Source organism: Panthera onca, chromosome A3 (assembly GCF_046562875.1).
Source record: "Panthera onca isolate mPanOnc1 chromosome A3, mPanOnc1 haplotype 2, whole genome shotgun sequence".
Classification (NCBI taxonomy): Eukaryota; Metazoa; Chordata; class Mammalia; order Carnivora; family Felidae; genus Panthera; species Panthera onca.
Genome location: NC_138341.1, coordinates 124,310,106 through 124,329,726, shown reverse-complemented (window position 1 = coordinate 124,329,726; position 19,621 = coordinate 124,310,106). Strand labels below are relative to the sequence as shown.

General features: G+C 55.4%; 2 protein-coding genes across 3 annotated transcripts in view; one reads left to right on the top strand and one right to left on the bottom strand.

The window, feature by feature from the left end:
* The window catches only part of RIMS4 (regulating synaptic membrane exocytosis 4), a 62,222-nt gene extending 51,788 nt beyond the window's left edge, over positions 1-10,434 (top strand). For both annotated transcript variants that reach the window (XM_060618855.3, XM_060618866.3), the window contains exons 3-6: positions 3,962-4,074; positions 4,355-4,456; positions 5,092-5,231; positions 7,957-10,434. In XM_060618855.3, coding sequence (XP_060474838.1) covers positions 3,962-4,074; positions 4,355-4,456; positions 5,092-5,231; positions 7,957-8,175 — 574 coding nt within the window. In that variant the 3' untranslated portion in view covers positions 8,176-10,434. The remainder of the gene's footprint in view (positions 1-3,961; positions 4,075-4,354; positions 4,457-5,091; positions 5,232-7,956) is intronic.
* A 2,505-nt stretch (positions 10,435-12,939) lies between these two features.
* KCNK15 (potassium two pore domain channel subfamily K member 15) lies at positions 12,940-18,431 on the bottom strand. Its single transcript, XM_060618843.2, has 2 exons — positions 18,058-18,431; positions 12,940-14,197 (listed from the first exon to the last, which is right to left on the bottom strand). Exons 1-2 carry the CDS (start codon positions 18,338-18,340, stop codon positions 13,488-13,490), a joined length of 993 nt encoding a protein of 330 aa, XP_060474826.1. The 5' UTR covers positions 18,341-18,431; the 3' UTR covers positions 12,940-13,487.
* Positions 18,432-19,621: the final 1,190 nt, after the last annotated feature.

Here is a 19,621-nt window from a genome sequence, read left to right as displayed (position 1 = left end):
CCCTCCCCCCCAGCCCCTGGCGACCATCGTTCTGTCTCTGAATTTGCCCTAATACCTCTTGTATTGGAATCATATAGTGCTTATCCTCTTGTGACTGGCTGATTTCATTCAGTGTAACGTCTTCAAGGTTCAGCCCTGTTGTAAAATGTGTCACAGCTTCTTTCCTTGTTCGGGCGGAATAATATTCCATTGTATATACAGACCGTTCCTCCATCGATGGACACCTTCGGAGTGTTGCAAACGATGCTTCTATGAACATGGGTGTACAAATGTGTCTCAGAAGCCCTGCTTTCACTTTTTTTGGCATATGCCCAGAAGTGGAATTGTTGGATCATATGGTAATTCTATTTTTAATTTTTTTGAGGAACTGCCATCCTGTTTTACATAGCGGCTGTACCATTTTACATTCCCACCAACAGTGCAACGGGTTCCAATTTCTCCACATCCTTGCCAACACTTGTTATTTTGTTTTCTTAATTTTATTTTGTTTTTGATAGTAGCCATTTTAATGGGTGTGAGATGGTGTCCTGTGAGCCCTGACAGTTTTTTGTTTTTGTTTTTGTTTTATTTTTGTCATGCAGGAGTCTGACTTATGCTTTGATTGCTAAGGCATTCATTTTAAAGAGGCAAACAAATTGCCAGCCACACAAAGAGCCAGGCCAGCTCCCCCTCCCCCGAAAACTGAGGTTCTTTTGTTTTAGAGATTTGGGTTGATTTAGAGATCTTGGTTGATTTCAGTAACTATTTGGGCTACTTGTCTGTTCTCTTCCCATTCTTTAAATGCCCACTCTTGTGTTTTAAATTCACCAATAAAGAGCATGCCCTGAGACCCTAGGCCCCCACCCTTGAACTCAATAAAGGCAGAACCCCTGGTCTGTGCACTGTCTCGTGCCCCCCTTCCCATGATGTTGCTGTGTAGACCCCATGTGTGCTGTGTGGTTTTCCAGGTCTTGTGGGTTATAAGCCTTTATTTTTTCAAAGTTTCCTGGTGGTTGATGGCTGAAGGGCATCGTGCAATCATAATAAGAACCACAAGGGTTGGTCCAGTCGTTACATTGGTTTGGAGAGGGGAGATGTCTGTGGGAAGCTCACGGCTCCTGGTGAGTGCCCCAGGCATTTCTAGCCTTTGGCATTACTACCGATAGGCTTAGACTGGCACAGGACAGATGGCATGTGGGAGGTTTTTATAGGTTAGGCCTGGAAGTGGCCTGTATCCCTTCAGCTGACATTGGCCACACTTGGTTACAAGGCTGAGCAATGGATTGAGCTGTCTGTCCGGGAGGAAGAGATGAGAACAACATTCACCGCACTCAGAAATGCATACTGGGGCACATGGGGGGCTCAGTTGATTGAGTGTCCAACTCTGATTTTGGCTCAGGTCACGATCCCAGGGTTGTGGGATTGAGCCCAGTGTCGGGCCCTGTGCTGGACGTGGAGCCTGCTTGGGATTCTTTCTTTCTCTCTCCTTCTGCCCCTCTCCCCTGCATTCTCTCTCTCCCCCTCTCTCTCTCTCTCTCTCTCTCTGTGTCAAAAAGAAAATATTTAAAAGAATGTTAAAAAGAGAGAAAGAAAGAAAGAAAGAAAGAAAGAAAGAAAGAAAGAAAAAGAAAGAAAGAAAAGGGGCACCTGGGTGGCTCAGTTGGTTGAACGTCTGACTGTGGCTCAGGTCATGATCTCACGGTTTGTGAGTTCGAGCCCTGCGTCAGGCTCTGTGCTGACGGCTTGGAGCCTGGAACCTGCTTCGGATTCTGTGTCTCCCTCTCTCTCTGCCCCTAACCCACTCGCATTCTGTCTCTGTCTCTCTCAAAAAATAAATAAAAATTAAAAAAAAATTTTTTAAAGAAAGAAAGAAACAAACACATACCGGGCTTCCAGGAGTCCACTCCATGTACTGGGGCCAGTCCTGGACAAGGGGAGGTTATCGTGTGCTGTGGCAGTGAGCTAAGTGTGTGTCTTCCACCCGCAGATGTAGGTTCAAATCCTGCCTCTCCCAGCCTCTCACTGTGTGACTCGGGCAGGTGGCTTTCCTGCGCTGAACCTCAGTGTCCTTGATGTTAGCTAAATAAAATCATACCTGCTTCACTAGAATCTACATGAGTCACACCAGAATATACGGCCCGTGAGGACAAGACTTGAATAAGCCCTGGAGCCTGGAAGGGTGCTGGCACATAGTAATAAGCCCTTGGTACTGAGGTACCCAACCCGAAGTGGGTGGGCAGGGGACTGGGTGTGTCTTGTGATACTGTCTTCTTTAGGACATTTCTTCAGGAGCAATGCATTTCCCCAGCAAGACGGTGGGGTCTCAGTGTACAGGGTCTCGTCCCTTGGGAAAGACAGACTAGTGGGCTGAGTGGTTCAGAAGCAGGAAGGGGCACCCGTGCAGGGTGGATCTCAAAACCCCACCTTCCTTGGAAGCTCTTCCTGCTCCTTCAAGGCTGAGAGCCCAGCAGGTTTCCCAAGGGGGGGAGCTTTGGAGAGTCTGCTCTCTGTGCAGCGAACCAAGCATGCAGTACCCTCCAGGCCCCAAGGTGCTTTCCTCCTCCTGCTCAGAGACCGCCCTGGCCGCTGCTGTGAAACCTGGCACACAGTGGGCACTTGTTAAAAGTTCACTATTATCCTCGGGACCTGCCCAGGTGGGAAGTCACTGGGGATTGGCATCAGAAGTGTTGTAGTCAAGTGCTGACTGCCCTGTGAGCTCCGTGGCTCTAGGCCGAGCAGGACCTGGGCTTCCTCACCTGAATAATGGTGGTAAAATGAAGAACCAACATCCTGGGGTCGGAGCGAGGGTCACATGGGGAAGTGGGTTGCCCGCGCTTTGCTCCTGAAGGTGACATGGTACGTCAGGCATGGTACTCAGTGCTTCATCTCACACCTAGGAAATGGGAACACTATTATTCCCACTTCGGAGATGAGAGAGGAAAAACTAGCTAAAATTGGCGTAAGCAAAAAGGTAATAATTTGTAATAATAATAGTCGTTATTGACTTATGTAACCACGGAAGAGGTGAAGTATCCTGCGTCAGGCAGAACTTGATCCAGGAGCTTGTGCGATGCCACCTGTATGGTGGCTTCCTTCACGGACCCCAGATGGCGGCAAGATAGCTGCCAATGGCTCCAGTCTTCTGTCTCAGGCTCAAGCCTGGTGGGAAAAAAGAGCTTCTCACTCCCCACAGTCGAAAGCCTCCTAACCAGATTCTTGTGGGCTGAATTGGGCCACGTGCAGGTCTCTGAGCCAGTAAACAGCCAAGGGAAGGAATGTGCTGATTGGCCAGGCGGAGCTCACGCCCAGACTCTCGAACCTGCTCTGCTCCACTCCAGGGGAATTGGTTCCTTGGGGAGGGGGCTTTTCAAAGGAGATCTGCGGTCTCATTCCCAACAGACAGGGCGCAGTGAACTTGGAGCACCGGCAACCAAGGCAGACCTCCGAGGCCGAGCCCCTGGTCCCGTGTGTCTCGAGTTGTCAGGTGTCAACGAGTCTACTGGGGCTCTCATTAAAAGGCAGACGGATTCAGCAGGTCGGAGTAGAGTGCGGTGCAGGTTTGTTCCTCATTAGCTCCTGGGCCATGCTGCTGGTCTCGGGACCAGTGTTGTGGCACTAAACCATGGGAGCCGGGCACTGACCAGCATCACCTCCCATGCTTCTTACGACCACCTCGGGAGGCAGATAGGGTCACACCTGTTTCATGGAGGTGGAACCTGAGGTTTGGTGAGGAGAGGCGGGGGGATGGTACAGGACACAAATGCTAAGCCCTAGAATTTTGGAGTCGAAGTAGAGATTTGAGGGCCATGAAGATAGAAAGAAGTAAGGAGAGACAGGACAGAGGTCTGCCTGAGGCCGGGTGATGGATGTGGACAGAATCCCCGTGGATGAGGGAGGTTCTGGAGGTGACTGCCTGAGTCATCAGAGTCCTCAGTCAGCCCCTGGGAACATTACTTTTTGTCTCATTTTTTTCTTCTTGCAGCCTTAACTATGGGGGAGTTTGCCTGGCGTCAGACGCGCAGTTCAGTGACTTCCTCGGCAGCATGGGGCCAGCGCAGTTCGTGGGCCGCCAGACCCTGGCCACCACGCCGATGGGTGAGTGCCCCAAGACCTATTCCTGACGGGGGGCACCACAAGCCCTCGTTCTCCCCCTTGTCCCCATCCCGCTTGGCTCCATCCACCGAGCACCCAGCCTAGAGCCTAGTCTGCACCCACAGGCTCAGCAGAGCCTCATGTTGGAGTGGTTTCTGGTCTTGTTTTGGGTGGGAGCAGGGGAAGGGGGGGGGGGCTTCATCCCTAAGTAGAGACGAGAGGCTGAGCCCCTGGGCGAGCTTCTAAGCCACTTCCCAGTCCCGTGCTTTGGGGCCCCTTGCAGGGGACGTGGAGATCGGCTTGCAGGAGCGGAATGGCCAGCTGGAAGTGGACATCATCCAGGCTCGGGGACTGACGGCCAAGCCAGGCTCCAAGACACTGCCAGGTGTGGGGCTGCCCTTCCTTCTACAAGGCAGGGGTGGAGGTCGGCGGGGAGGCCCTGAGGGGTTTCTGGGTCTAGAAGAGAGAAAATTGGGCCCGACTACAGGGGACTCCCTTGTCCCAACTCCAGTGACTCACATGGGAGTAGTGGTTTTGAGTTTGTTCTGAGAACCACTGGAGATTGTCAGTTGACCTTACTGGTCTTCCCCACTGGTTTGAGCTTCTGGAGGACAAGGGCCATCTTACCTGTTTATGGCTATACTCCCATGCCTAGGTGCTTGGCACACAGTAAGTAGGTGCTTAGCAAACATTTATTGAGTGAATGTGTCAGTGATGAAGGGGTAAGCCAGGGGAGGGGTGAGCAAATCGGGGACTAAGGGAGGAAACAGGTAAGTACAGAGTGAGCAAAGGCAGGGAGGGGGCAGGTAGGATCACCCAAGGAGGGGGAGTAGGCCCCACCCAACCCCAGCTGCACCCTGTCACTCACACCTACCACCACACTTACCCCTGCAGCTGCCTCCCCAAACCCCATGAGGCCATCTGGCCCCCAGCAGTGGGTGGGGAGCCTCCCCCTACTGTGCCATTTGCCCACCATTTGAGGGCCAGATTCGAACTCATCCCGCCGGTCTCTGTCCTCAGCGGCCTACATCAAGGCCTACTTGCTGGAGAACGGCGTCTGCATTGCCAAGAAGAAGACCAAAGTTGCTCGCAAGTCGCTGGACCCGCTGTATAACCAGGTGCTGCTGTTTCCTGAGAGTCCCCAGGGCAAAGTCCTGCAGGTGAGGGGCCCCGAGGTCTGTGTATGCAGTTCCAGAGGGAGAGAGGGGGCACCCCGGCGTGGGGGGTGTCTCTGGAGGGCCTCACCTGGAGGAAGGAGGGCACTGTGGTTGATCTGAGCTCCACAATTCAATTTTGAACAAGTTCCTTTCTGACCCTCAGCTTCTTTATTGTAAGATGGGCATAAGATGTGGGTGCTCACAGTACCTACAGATAACATTGTGACAGCGAAATGGGTGCCTTGTGCAAGAAAAATGCAGGGTCGGCCCATGGTAAGTGCCCCACAAATGCCTGTCACCATTGTTCTTGTTATTATTAATCATTATCAGAACAGCCTCTGGAAGCCGGGGGCTTGGCCTGGAGCACAAGATAATAGACTGGGAGCTGTTGAGGATCCAGAGAGGTGTTTGGTTCCCTGGCCATCAGGGGGGTGCTAATGGTGACTCAGGCATTAAGCTAGAAATAGCTGCCCATCGTGGGTGTTGGCAGGGCCCAGGTTGGATGCCTGCAGGAACCGTATGCCCACTGCCTCGGAGTCACCACTTGGGCACCTCTGGCTTGTACCTCAGTTTTTTGCTTCTAACCAGAGCAGGCAAAGCAAATGAGGGCGGGGCCAGCGTGTTACAAATTTGCCAAGACAGTGGGACTTTGGCCAGACTGGGAAGCCCAGGGCCTATCTAGGGCAGAATTTTTCAACCTGAGGGTTAAGACCCATCAGCGAGCTGTGAAATCCGTTTAGCGAATCTCAACAAGTTTGTTCGTTTGTTTGTTTAACAGAATAGAATAGGAAAGAAAACATTGATCATTCTTAGTTAGGCAGGTCTTATCTGACTTTCTTCAATTGGGAGTCCCCTGTATGCACTGGGTGATGATGTAAATGTCTTACTGTATAAACTAGTCAAAGAAGTTTGGGAGAACTCTTCTAGTCTAGAGGCATTCACATGCAACTTAAAATATCTATGGGCCAGATCTGGTCCAGTAGACAAAGGTAGAGCATTCTGGCCTGAGCATCTTTGGAGAAGCTCCACAGAACATCCCTGCCTGGGATGTGGAGGGGATGGGGAAACAGAAATCTGAGTGGGGTCCTTGCTGGTGAGCTCTCTGACTGATGTCACAGCAGGACAGACCCACCAGCCCCGTGAGCGAGATCTGAATGCCAGTTGTAATAGTTTGCTAGGGCCGCCGTAACAAAGTACCACAGATTGGAGAGTTTACACAATAGAAATGTATTTCTCGCGGTCCTGGAGGCTAGAAGCTCAAGCTCAAGGTATCGTAGGTTCCATTTCTTCCAAGTCCTCTCTACTTGGCTTGCAAAGGCTGCCTTCTCCCTGTGTCCTCACGCGGTCTTTTTGCTTTCGTGCACACGCGTCCCTGCTCTCTCGCTCTCTTCGTGTCCTAATCTCCTCTTCTTATACCAGTCGGATGGGATTGTGGCCTCATTTGACTCTCTTCCCAAATACAGTCACATTCTGGGGGGTTAGGGCTTCAGTATGAATTTTGGGGGAACACAGTTCAGCCCATAACCCCAGTTTAAAATGAATCCATCCATGCACCAGAGGCGGACTTCTGATCAGCTGCCCAAGGAGCATCGAAGACTGGTCAGGTGAACCATCTCAGGCACATGATTGAACTTCTCTGAGGCTCAGTTGAAACAGCTGTGAAATCAAAACATTTTGTAGGGTTGTTGGGAGGGTTGAATCTAAGGCCAGTGGAGCCTTGGAGCAGCGTCCAACACCGTATGCAGTAGTGGCTCACGCTGTTGTCATCTTGCCCTGTGTGCTCGAGAAGCAGCTGACAGTTCATAGTGAGCTTGGACGTCCACTCCTTTGATCCTTGCCTGCGAGGGAAACTGGGGATAATTTCACTTAGAAACCACTCTGAGAGCCCATGAGGTTGGATGACTTAACCCAAACCACCCAGCCAGGACTGGGATTTGAACCCACCTGTGTCTGACCCCAGAGGCTGTGCATTAGAGTCAGCGGGCTCCACGGAGTGACTGAGCCAGCCCACCTTTGTGGGCTAACCCCAAAGGGGACAGAGTTAGACCCTGAGCTCCAGAAGAGCAAATGAGGGTCCTGCAGCCACAGAAACCACCCGACTAGCTGCTCCAAGGGAGAGTGGTGACCAAGAAATGGGGCAGGCACTACAGAAAAGAGTCTGTTGGAAAAAGGAAGGAGGCTAGCTTGTATACCACACATCCATCAGCCACTTTTAAAACTTTGTTTTGTTTCTCATGGGGGGTTTCCGAGAATCTGGAAGCAGAGGTCCTGGTGGGGATTGCAGGGGGAGGGTACCAGGCAGGGGACTCACATTGTAGGGCCAGCCCTCAAGGCTCAGCTTCAAAGGTGGAGGGTGTGGAGGGTGGAATAGAGAGAGTTAGATGGGAGAGAGTTAGATGTTTGTTTATTCTTGAGAGAAAGAGCGTGCAGGTGGGGAAGGAGCAGAGAGAGAGAGAGAGGGAGACACAGAATCCGAAGCAGGCTCCAGGCTCTGAGCTGTCAGCACAGAGCCCAACGCGGGGCTCAAACTCATGAACCCTGAGATCATGACCTGAGCTGAAGTCGGATGCTTAACCGACTGAGCTCCCCCAGGCACCCCAGGCTTGAGCAATTTTAAGGCGGGAGCATCTACAGGACTCAGAGGTGAAGTGGGCATGAGGGTGACCTGAGTTCTGGTTCTGGGCCCGTGAATGGCAAGATTTGAACCGCTGTGTCTCTCGCCCCGCAGGTGATCGTGTGGGGGAACTATGGGCGCATGGAGCGGAAGCAGTTCATGGGTGTGGCCCGAGTGCTACTGGAGGAGCTGGACTTGACCACCCTGGCCGTGGGCTGGTACAAGCTCTTCCCCACCTCCTCCATGGTGGACCCAGCCGCGGGCCCCCTGCTCCGGCAGGCGTCCCAGTTGTCCCTCGAGAGCACCGTGGGCCCCTGTGGCGAGCGATCTTAGGGCCGGGGTGGGGAGGGGCTCCCCGAGAAGGCCTGGAGAATGCCCAGCCCCAACCTGGGACCCCAGGCCCAGGGGCACATTGAACAGAGGAGGATGGGGTTCTCCCCTACAGTGGGGAAGCAGAACGGGGAGACCTGACCCCCAGGGCCCCTCCTCACCCCCTTTTTGCCTCCTACCCCCTAAGACCTTCCCTCTCCCAACGGGATTGGCTGCACTTTTGACTTGGCCGGTTCTTGACCTGGTGGATGTGGCTGCAATCCGGAGAAAGGAAAGACTGAGGTGGCAGAGCATACCATCCTCCTGTCCCAGACACTGTCCGACTGCTCCCCCTTTTTGCCTCCTCGGAAGCTCGCTGCCCGGAGCCAAGTCCAGAACCCAGCGGCCATCTCCATGGTGCCAATTACCAGCAAGTGTCTTTCCTGCGGCACCGGGTTCAGGCAGCTACTCCTGCCCCAGAGCTGATGGGGCAGCTTTGCAAGGATCCGGAGCCAGCTCCGGGGGGTCCAGAGCCTCCCACATGACGAGGAGCTCGGCCTCCCTCCGCCTGCCCGTGGAAGGAGCTTTGCCGCAGCCTGTCCGAGTCCATCTGTCTGTCCCTTCCTGCCTGCCCCTCTTCCGGTGGCTCTAGGAATTGGGGTCCAGCAGGGGCCAAAGGAGAGGAGGCGGTGCCCTGGACCTGGCACAGACCCCCAGGGTACCTAGCTCCGTGGGATTGCAACGAGATAGTGTGGAAATGGACTGGAAAGAACTGGGTCGTCTGTGTTTTGGTGAAGGAGCCACGGGACCCTGATTTTCGAGAACCCCAAGTCCAGGGAGCTCACCGTCTCTGAATTTGGGGACGCTGGATTGGAGAGGGAGTCTAAGCAAAGTTGGGGTTGGGACCAGTGGTGCCAAGGCAAGGGTTTCCCACATAGGAGAATCCTTCCTCGTTGGGTGAGGTCAAAGGTCTTCTTGTCTACCCCTCTGCCTCCAGGCTAGGGGTCTGGGGAGGCAATAGAGCTTCCCTATTTTAGTCTTTTTAAACAAACCATCCTGTACTAAGGGCAGAACCCACTGCCCCTGCCTCAACTACCTTGGCTCATGAGTGTAAGAATCAGGAGATTCCTTCTCAAGCAAGCCTGGGTAGCTGCCTTCCTGGCCCGGCCCTCCCCGAGGCCCACGGAAGCCCTTTTGCATGCTGGGAGGACACAGGCTGGCCCCTCTTTATAGAAGCACATTTCTGCCACCTCCCCTGGGAGGCACCCAGCAGCCCACCACCCCTCATTACCCAGTCCCTGCTGTGTAGGGCGTAGTCCAGGTTAGCTGGGTAGAGTTAGCGTTCCAAGCCCTGGGGCCTCTTCTTAGCTTGCATATAGTCTTTACAGAGTTCCAGGATGGGTAGAGAGGAGGCACACCAGAACATTCCAGGAGGCGGCTGTCTCCTCACTGGTCTGGGTCTGAGCCTGGAGCCTGATTCATGGGAGGCCAGCCCTTCTTCTTCCTCTTCTCGCCCCTCCTCCTCCCTCCCCACCCCTCTGACCCGGTTGTAGCTGGAGCTGCCCCTTATACTCAGATGTTCTGACGTCTTATCCTTGGTACTGGTTTTATTTGTGAAGCACTCCTGAGGGTTGTGGGCCTTGGTGGAGAGGCCTGGGCTCCATTGGAGGAGGTCATTTTCCACCGAGGATGCCCAGCTGTGTTCAGCCCTGCCTTGTCCTTGGCCTCACTCTAGGCTATTGATCTGGCAATTTCTTCCACCTGGAATCCCTCTCCTCCTCTATCCTTCCCTCCCCTCCCCTCTGCCTCCTTAAGCCCTGGGGAGCCTTTAAAGTCCCGGATGAGTTATATCGCCTCCATAGAGCTTCCCATGCTGCACTGGGAAGGGGAGACAGAGATGCCCCTTTCTTTTATCGATGAGCTCTTCCGAGCTTCCTGGGATTGTGCTGGGTGGAATCCCAAGGCTGGGGCAGGAGGCAGCAGGGCTCTGGGTGGCCTCTAATCTGAGGCCCAGAATCAGCCCCTCCCCTGTTTGTTTTTTTTAACCAGTGTGATTTCTCTGCTGTTCGTTTATTACTCACCATTTGGAATATTTTGAGCCAGGAGAGCGCCTTCTCTCTCCAGCCGTCACTGCTCTGGTTGTTCAGGGGTAGCTTTTCAAAGACGGGGCAGAGCCAGGCTGTCCCAAACAGAGGGAGAGAGGGCTCGGAGCCCCCCAGCCCGAGCCTACCCTCTGGTGTCTGCACAGCCTTTATAAAGGGAGAGAGCACGCTCCAAAGCAATAACAACATCCTGGGGGTGGTCACCGAGGGCCCCCCTCAGTGACTTTCTTGTTTGTTCTGTGAAATCTCAGTTCACCTCCTGGTGGGGTGGGGTGGGGGCTGGAGCCCTGTTTCTTCGTATCATTGTTGTGAGCACGTGCCCCGCTTCCAAGGGGGCTCTGACCATTTGGTGCGGAACCACTGTCTGTCCTCACCAAGAGATGGGGGTTTGGGGAGGGGGTGACTATTCTCAGTATTAGCTTTGGGGAACCTTCAAGGCCAGCCTGTCCCTACTGCTGTCTGATCCTTGCCAGCTCAAGCTCCATCTGGAGAGGAGCAGAGAGGTGGAATTGTGGGATTTGGGCATGGGAGGCTAGGGTTTATACAGGGGCTGATTCTTTTTTCAATCTCTGGGCCAAAAGTCACATGGAGGGATACTGTGGGAGGGAGTCTTCTCCACTTCCCTTCTCCAGAGTCCACTTTCCATACAGCTGGGAACAGACCTTTGGGACCATTCATGAAGTCCATTTTACTGATGAAGACTGAGGCCTGGCGAGGGGAACGCTCGCCTCTGGGGTCACCTGTGAGTTCGGTGGCGCCTCCATCCTGGCCTCCTCCCACCCGAGGCTGAGCTGGAACCAGAGCAGGGCCAGGTGGGGCCACCGTTGCCCACGACACTTCTTCCTCCCTTCTCTCCATAGAGCCTCCCAGAAAAGATGGGAAGAGCAAATTGTAGCCCATCTGAGAGGGGAGGAAACTAAGGCCCAGAGTCAGGAAGTGACTTGCCCAAGACCCCTCAGCAGATGCGCGATGGGGCTCTGTTGTGCTTCCCTCCATGGAACCGGAAGCCACTGCCCAGGCATGTCTGCCATGATAAGCATTTGTGGCCTTTCAGCCCTGGGCCACGGGGCCCTGCTTGGTTCCATCTCTGCGGACCCCGGTTTGGCGGAGAGAGTTACCATAGAGCCCTAGCTGCCCTGGGGTCTGGCCCAGCGGACTGAGGGTGCCCAGCATTTGGTCCAGACCTCGGTGTCTGGGTAGGGGTTCCTGCTGAGGGTGGGTCAGAACCCCCGTAGGACCAACCTGAGGGAGGTAAGTGCCGGTTCCCGCCCAGGGGCTGTGTGGGAGTGAGACGGCTGTGACACACGTCATCTTAAGGAAAGCCTCACAAAACTTTCCGATGTAACAAGATCTGACCTTCCCGTAGTGCTTTTCAAACTTTTGCTTTCCAAGTACTTTTACATCGAGTATACCCTCACAAGAGCCCCTGGGGGGTAGAGGGGGCGTGTATTGTCAGCCCACTTTACCGAGGAGGAAGCTGAGGCCCTGGGAGGGAAAGTACCGGCTAAGGTCCCACTGTGGGTTCCCGGCGGGGTCCGGACTGGAACTCAGTTCTCCCACAGCTCAGAGCTCTAAGAGGAGGTGAAGCAGACAGCTTAGGGGGTGGCTACGTACTTTACGAGCTGATTCACCATCCGGTTCCTTAAACCAGGAGCTCCTGTGCGCACTTCGGTGTTCAGAAGCGGCGCCGAACCCCCCTCCCTTTGGAGCACAGCTGTTGCGTCAGGCAAGGCCACCTGCATTTATTTATTGAGCAGCAGCACTGTGCCCGGCCCAGGGGACCGAGCCCTCTCCCGTTCCCCCACAGTGATTCCCCTGGCTCTGTGGGAGGGCCCCTTGTCTGTATAGCAGCGCCTCAGAGTGGACAGAAGGCTGCCATGTCCATGAGCGCATCGGACTCAAACCCTGTGGGGGAGGCTGACTGTGCCCATGTACTCCTAGCTTCTGTGAGGGCAAAGTGGAGACTTGAACCCGGGGCCTCAGGCATCACATCTGGAGCCCTTTCATTCTATGCCTGCCTCCGAAGGGGGTGGCTGGGAGGCCGGACCCCGGGTCCTCAGGCTGGGGGCCTCTCCATCCACCCACTTTTCTCTCACTCCCCCTGTGGGAGCAGGAGCCACTCGGGACTTTGGGGAGGGAGGGTTTCCGGGGCCCCTGGGTTGGAGTGGGTCACGTTGCATTGTGTTCATGACCATGTAGCTCATGTTGAAAATTAAAGTTTTTGGCTTTTCTAACCTGGCTCGCTCTGCTTTGTGTTGAGAGTTCTATCTGGGAAGCCACGGGTAGTTGGTGTTTGAGGAAGCCGAGCGCTGCAGGATGCCACGGACACCTTAGGGGGCAGGGTGCATCCCAGGAACCCTTCCAGAGATGCAGGGGGTGGGGGGCGGGGACAGGATTCCAGGTGAACTCAGTCATTACAGATGTGGAAACTGAGGCCCAGGTAGGGGATGACATTCCCCAAGGTCACGCTGAGGGCAGTTGGCAGGACCCAGATCTCACGGCTTCCAGAAGAGGGGTCTTCCCACAGCATTTGACTGCGTCCAGGTGCTCCAGTGATGTGGTGGGTGTCAACAAGGCCCCCCTCGTCCTCGGATGGCGCTCGCCAAGGACAAAGAACATGGGGGGGGGGTGTCGGGCGGAGGGTGTGTTTCATTCACACGGGGGTCAATTCCACTCTACACATTGAGCAAGAGGATGAGCGATCGTTTAAATAGTGCAGATTTGTCCGCCCCTCCACTCGGGGACAGGAGCTGTTTCCCTTCAGTGCATCCGATCCCCATGCCTCTCCTGGTGTGAGCAGCTGGCCTCACCGCCTGCCTCCCAGGGTTGAAAGTCCCGCATTTTCCCTTACAACACGGAAAACCTGCCTCCTCTCTCAGCAGAGAAACAGCCACCTGTTTCCACTCGGGAGGGCTAGCTGATGACATGGGCCTGTGGAGAGCCTCTCCTGGGTGGCTGATGTGGCCGCGCCTTCCTAAAACAGTTCGGACCACGGGGATTTGCACCTACAGGACGTGCTTGTGCTTAAGGTGCGGCTTTAATGGATTTTTGGAGAGGAGGGAGGGGCTGGCCACAGAAGGGAAAGACACACTGCTCGTGGCAGAAGACGGCCCTGAGGCCACAGCCCCTCTACCCTCTCCAAGCTCTGGGGAGCATGCCCTGACAGGTGACCCTAGCCCCTCCTGTTCCTCGACCTCCCCCAACCCCCACCCTCCGGGGCCCGGGACAGGGCTGTCAGATGGACTTCCGCCGGGCCGGGGGCCTGCCCACCGTGCCGCCGCCCACAGCCCCAGGGCTCGAGGGGGGTGAGAAGGCCAGGTTGTCGCGGGCTCCCAGCTGCAGCCGGTGCACGCGGGACGAGATGGAGGCGGAGCCCCCGGCGCGGGCAGGGCAGCGGGGCGGAGGGCGGCCGCGGCTCTCGGGCGCCCCCAGGCGGAGCGGGCTGGCGCGGCGGGTGGCGCGCTCGGGCGCGTCGGTGCTGGCCGCCAGAAAGCGCAGGACCACGAGGTTGAGGAAGGCGCCGATGACCGTGAGCCCCAGGAGGATGTAGAGGAAGCTGAAGGCCACGTAGGGCGGCTTCCTCTGAAGCGCCTCGTCTCTCTGCAGCGCCACGAAGTCACCGAAGCCGATGGTGGTGAGGGTGATGAAGCAGTAGTAGTAGGCGTGGAAGAAGGTCCAGCCCTCGAAGTGCGCGAAGGCGGCGGCCCCGAGGGCCAGGGTGGCGGCGCACACCAGCAGCCCGGCCACCACCATGTTCTCGGTGGACACGCGCGGCCGCCGCAGGCCCAGGCAGCGCTTGGCCGCCAGCAGGAGGCGCCGCACCAGCGCGTTCAGGCGCTCGCCCAGGCTCTGGAAGGTGACCAGCGTCAGGGGGATGCCCAGGAGCGCATAGAACATGCAGAAGACCTTGCCCGAGTCCGTGCCCGGCGCGGCGTGGCCGTACCCTGCAGGGAGAGCGGAGGGGAGGGATGGTGAGCACCGGCCGCAGCCGCCCTGTCCGGGCTCCCTCCCCTGCCCCCCGGAGCCTGCGCAGCGTCTTGAATTGCTGCTTCTAACTAGGTCATTCCCCGCCTTTGAAACCTTGTGTGGCTATCCCTAACCGCCCCAAATTGTAAACAACCCAGCGTCCCTCGGCTGGGGAACGCGTAAACAACCTGCGGTACGCACGTACAATGCAATTCCGTTCCGGAACAGAAAGGAATGAACTGGGGTTACCTGCGCCAACAAAGGATGGGTCTCAGCTGCATTACGGGGAGCGAAAGAAGCCAAGCGCAAAAGACTACACACTCCATGGTTCCATTGAAATGGCACTCTGGAACCATTCTGGCAAAACTATGGGGACAGAGAGCACATCTGCGGTCGCCAGTCGTTGTGGTTGGAGGAGGGGGTTAACCAGAAAGGGGCATGACAAATCTGGGGGTGATGGGAGCCTGCTAAGTCTCGGTGGTGGCTGCAGGACAGGTCCTCACCCGTGAGAACTCGCCGAGGGCTGCGACACTGAAAAATGTGTGTTTCACCGTGTGTGAAGAATGCCTTGATTTAAACATCAAGCAAAATCTTCCATGGTGCCCCAGGACCCACAGGGTAAAGCACCTACCAGTTCTCACTTGGTGTCGGAGCTCCTTGGTGATCTGACTCCCCCTACCACCCCGCACCTGTCCAGCCCCACCCCGTGTTGTGCCCCCAACCAGCATTCCCACCTCTACATGCCTCTTCTCATGGTTTTTTTCCTCCCCTGGATAGCCCTTTCCCTGCTGCCCTAGTCCACGACTTCCCACATCCTGCTCCAAGCCAGCCCTCGCTAAGCACTTCTTCAGTCTGATGTAGCAATTCTTCATCAGGTCCCCTCGACTGCTGTCGGGGACCTACACACGAGTGGGCCTCCTGGAGTCCTGGACCACCATGCTATCCCCAGGGACCGAGCATTCCTGGAGAGAGGAGCGAAAGCTTTCAGGGTATTCTCACAGAGGCCCATAACCCAGGAAAAGTCCAAAGAAGGTGCCCCCTCTAGCAAACGGACACCATCTGCCAAAATGTAAACACACAAACGCTTGGCCCGTGCATTTCCACAGTTAGGAAGTTAGTCCTCCAAAATACATGTGTGTGCAAAGTGAGGTGTGCATGGGGGGCATCAGGGAAGCATCGTCGCTCGTGGTGAAAACTAGGCAACCTCAGTGTCCACCGGTAGGGGCCTGGTGAAATAAATCATGAGCCCTACGCAGCAATGGTTCCGACCAAGGGTCATTTTGCCCCTGAGGGGGACATTTGGCAATGTCTGGAGACATTTTGGGTGTCACAACTGGGATGGTTGTGTGCTCCTGGCGTCTTGTGCGTAGAGGCCAGGGATGCTAAACATCCTGTGATGCACAGGCCAGCCCTCCCTCCACAACAGAGTTATCCGGTCCGACGTGTGAGTAGTGCTAGGGTTGAGAAATGCTGCTATACGGCCAAGAAAAAGATGACACAGCTTTTTAGGGATTGATTTTTTCAAAATCGCCAAAATATATTAAGTGAAAAAAGAAAGTGCGAGACAAAACAGTGTGTATAACCTAATGTCTCTATATGTGTGTGTGCTTTAAAGGAACACACAGGTAGAGAATATATGTGGAAGGATGCACAAAAAACCAGTAACTGTATTTGACCCAGGGAAAGAGATTTATGGGTTGAGGGGCAGGGTGAGAGGGAGACTTCCTTTTCATTCTCTACCCTTTTGTGTATGCTGCGTGCACACATCTTTTATTCAGAATATCGACACAATACAAGTTATTAAAGATCTGTGGCTCCACGTCCACATTTCTATTGCGTGGCCCCATCAGTTTGCCCCCTGTTTTTGGGGGGAGCTCCGCCCACGAGACTGTGAGCTCCTTGAGGCCAGAGACCATGCCAATCACTTCTGTGTGTCCCTAGTCACCAGTGCCCTGCACAGAGCCTGACACAGACAAAAGGCCCAATGAAAGTTTAATATCGATAATGCTCATCATCAATAATCAAATCAAACTGAAGGGGGTGCTGAGTGCGACACAGGGGAACCTTTTCAGCAGTAAGATGCGAAGCAGTGCTGTTTTCAGCTGGTTGGGGCTAGGTCAGGCTTTGACAGAGTGAAACGAACAATGATAATAACTAAACATGCTAGGTACTCTACATAGATTATTTTATTTTACTCTCCTAATTACTGTATGCAATATTAGTCTCCCGTTTTTGCAGACAAGGTAACTAGGCTCAGAGCAAGGAAGCTGCCCAAACATCACAGGGCCTGAGCCATTAACCACTCTCCTCCATTGCGCCTCAGTGCCTCTTGCAGAGCTCTAGCTCCTGGGTTCTGGCGCTGGGCTCTCTGCAAGGCTGGCTTTTGCAGCCAGGACCACACAGCCCCAGCTGGCGCCCCCAGGTGGCCGGAAAAGGCAAAGCTCCAGCTGTTTCCAAACTGGGTCCCTTTCCCCCAGCTCCCCAAGGTGCCAGTGAGGAACAGCCCACAGAAAAGGCCAAAACCAGCTGTGAGCCTTCCAGATAACATGGGGGAGGGCAGAAAAGGTGGATGGGGTCCCACACCACTGGGCATGGCAACAGGGAGTGTCTTGGGCTGAGCCTGGGTAGGGAAGCAGGGTGCCCATGTTCACAGGGGGGGTCATAATGGGCTGAGTGGGAGCTGGGCCCACAGCTGGCAAACAATGAATTGTTATATTGTTATTATGACCAATTAATAGTGCCTATTTAGCCTCAGGCACCTTGCCAAGCATTTTACACACTTGACCTCATTTAAACCTGGCAACCACCCAGCAAGGTAGCAAGCACTGCATTTGCAGTCGAGAAAACCAGGACTCCGGGAGGTACGTTCAATTGCCAGAGAAGACAGACAGGAGGCAGCAGAGATGAGAACAGAACTCTGGGCTATGTAATTGCAGAACTCGGGCTTTTAACCCACAGCTCACATTCGTTCGCCAAGAGCATTAGGAAAAAACTTTCTCCAAAGCTCAGGCTTCCACAGTGGTGATCCAAGCTCTAGGGGGTGCCTGGACATCCACAGCTGGGGCCCGAGAAGCAGCGGACACCCAGCCTGGAGCCCTGCAGAGCCTGCTTCTCTCCTTTCCTGCTTCCCCAGGCTTCTGCTCAGCAGGTACCAGCCAGACGGTAGCCATGGCAACGACTGACGGTCCAGATGCTGCAGAGAAACTGCTCTGGATCCCCGAGGGTGAGGTCCAAAGCTTGTGGTAATCAGTCATTCCTTCAACAAATATTTATTGAGTGTCTACTATGCGCTCGGCTGGGTACACTGCAGTGACTAAGACAGACTAGATCCCATTGTCATGGAGTAACGGCATAATAATTATAATACAAAAATCAATCTCTCTCTCTTTTTTAGTGCTTTGTATGTGTCATGCCCTGCGCTAAAACTTTCTGCACACATTATCTCCTTGACAATAATTATCTCGGTACAGCCCTGAGATAGGGCCTATTAGCAGCCCTATTTTACAAAGGAGAAAACGGAGGCTCAGAGAGGTTAAGCAACTTGTCTGAGGTCACACAGCTAGTGTGATGCAGCCAGGCAAGGAAGCCTCCGTCTCCAGCCACTCGCGCTTCGCCCCGCTCCACCTGTCTCCCGGCCCCTGGAGGCTTCCCCCGAGCACTCCCGCGTGCCACCTCTGGGCAAACTTGAGCTCCCGACTCCTCCCAGCCCCGCCCGCGTGGGACGCCGTCCCCTTTCGGCGGAGGGCGGCTGAAACGACTGGTCCACAGCCACCGGGCCCGGGCAGGGGCAGAGGAGGGGTTCGAGCCCGGGGCGGGGGGCGCCGCGGGGCCCGCTCACCGATGGTGGTGATGACGGTGATGGCGAAGTAGAAGGAGCCGGCGAACTTCCACTGGCGGCCGGCGCGGTGCGGCTCGGCCTGCAGCGCCAGGCGCTCCAGCTCGCGGTAGTCCTCGGCCGAGAAGCGGTACTTCCTCCGGAACTCGCCGCGCTTCTGGGCCAGCAGCCGCTGGCGGCCGCGCTCCGCCTCGGACTCGAGCGCGTCGAAGACCGCGGCGCCCACCAGCAGGTAGGACAGGATGCACAGGATGAGCGCGGCCGTGCGCACGCTCTGCTTCCTCATGGCGGCGCCGCGGGCCCCGCGCCCCGGGCCCGTCCATGCGCCCCGACGGCCGCCCCGCGCTGCGCCCTCCGCCCCGCGCGGCGGGGAGCGGGCTGCGGGCGGCCGGGCGTTGGAGGGGGGAGCTGGGGGGAGGGGGGGCGGAGGCGGGGCCTCGGTGGGGGGGGCCGAGGAGGACCGAGAGGACTCCTCCTGCCGCCCCGCCCCCTGCCAACACCTGCCTTTGTTTACCCAACGGCGCAGGTGTCTGCCAACGGTGACAGCTGGAGCAAAGCGCCCAAAGCCCGGCCGTGCAGATGTCCCGTCCACCACTGTGGTCCTGTGACCTTGGGCCAGCCATTCACTCGTTCGTTCAGTCAGTCAGTCATCCATCAGATCTTTACTGAGCACCTACTGGTGCAAACAAGCTTCCTGGGGGTAAATAGAGCTGATACTCTAGGAAAGAGGGTTGGCGACAGCACAGACACACGAAGATCATTGAAGACAAGTGTGGGACAGAAGGGAGACAGTTTCGGGGGGGGGGGAGGTGGGCGCCACCAGCTGAGGTGGCGGGACAGGCCTCTCTGAGGAGTGACTGGGGAGGCAGCATCTAGGCAGCCAGTGCAAGTCCTTTAAGCAGAGAAGCAGTGTGGCTGGAACCAGGGGGATCGGGGAGCTGGGGGGTGGAGGGGCAGGCAGCAGAAGGAAAACAGGCGATTTCACACAGGGTCTTACAAGTCCTTATGCAGGTCTATTCGTTACAGCTGGAAAGGCTGTAAGCAGGATGCCCACACCAGTGATCTGATAGACATTTGTATGTTTTTAAATAATTTTTAAAATTTTATTTATTTTGAGATAACATGAGCCGGGGGTGGGAGGTCAGAGAGAAAGGGAGAGAGAGAATCCGAAGCTGAAATCAAGAGTCAGGTGCTTAACGGACTGAGCCACCCAGGCACCCCTCTGATTAGCATTTTTAAAAAAGAGCATCCTGGGGCGCCTGGGTGGCTCAGTCGGTTGGGTGTCCGTCTTTGGCTCGGGTCATGATCTTGCGGTCTGTGAGTTCGAGCCCCGCGTCGGGCTCTGTGCTGACAGTTCAGAGCCTGGAGCCTGCTTCGGATTCTGTGTCTCCCTCTCTCTGCCCCTCCCCCGCTCAAGCTCTGTCTCTGTCTCTCTCAAAAATAAATAAACATTAAAAAAAAAGAAAAAAAAAGAAAAAGAAGTAAATAAACATTAAAAAGAAAAAAAAGAGCATCCTGGCTGTCCTGTGGAAAAGGGGTGGTGGCTAAGAGTGGAGGCCAGTTAGGA

Coding starts and splice junctions, on each gene's coding strand:
- KCNK15 (XM_060618843.2), bottom strand. CDS start 18,340: ATGAGGAAGCAGAGCGTGCGCACGGCCGCGCTCATCCTGTGCATCCTG. Junction 14,198..18,057: donor CACCGTCATCACCACCATCG/GTGAGCGGGCCC, acceptor CTCTCCCTGCAG/GGTACGGCCACGCCGCGCCG.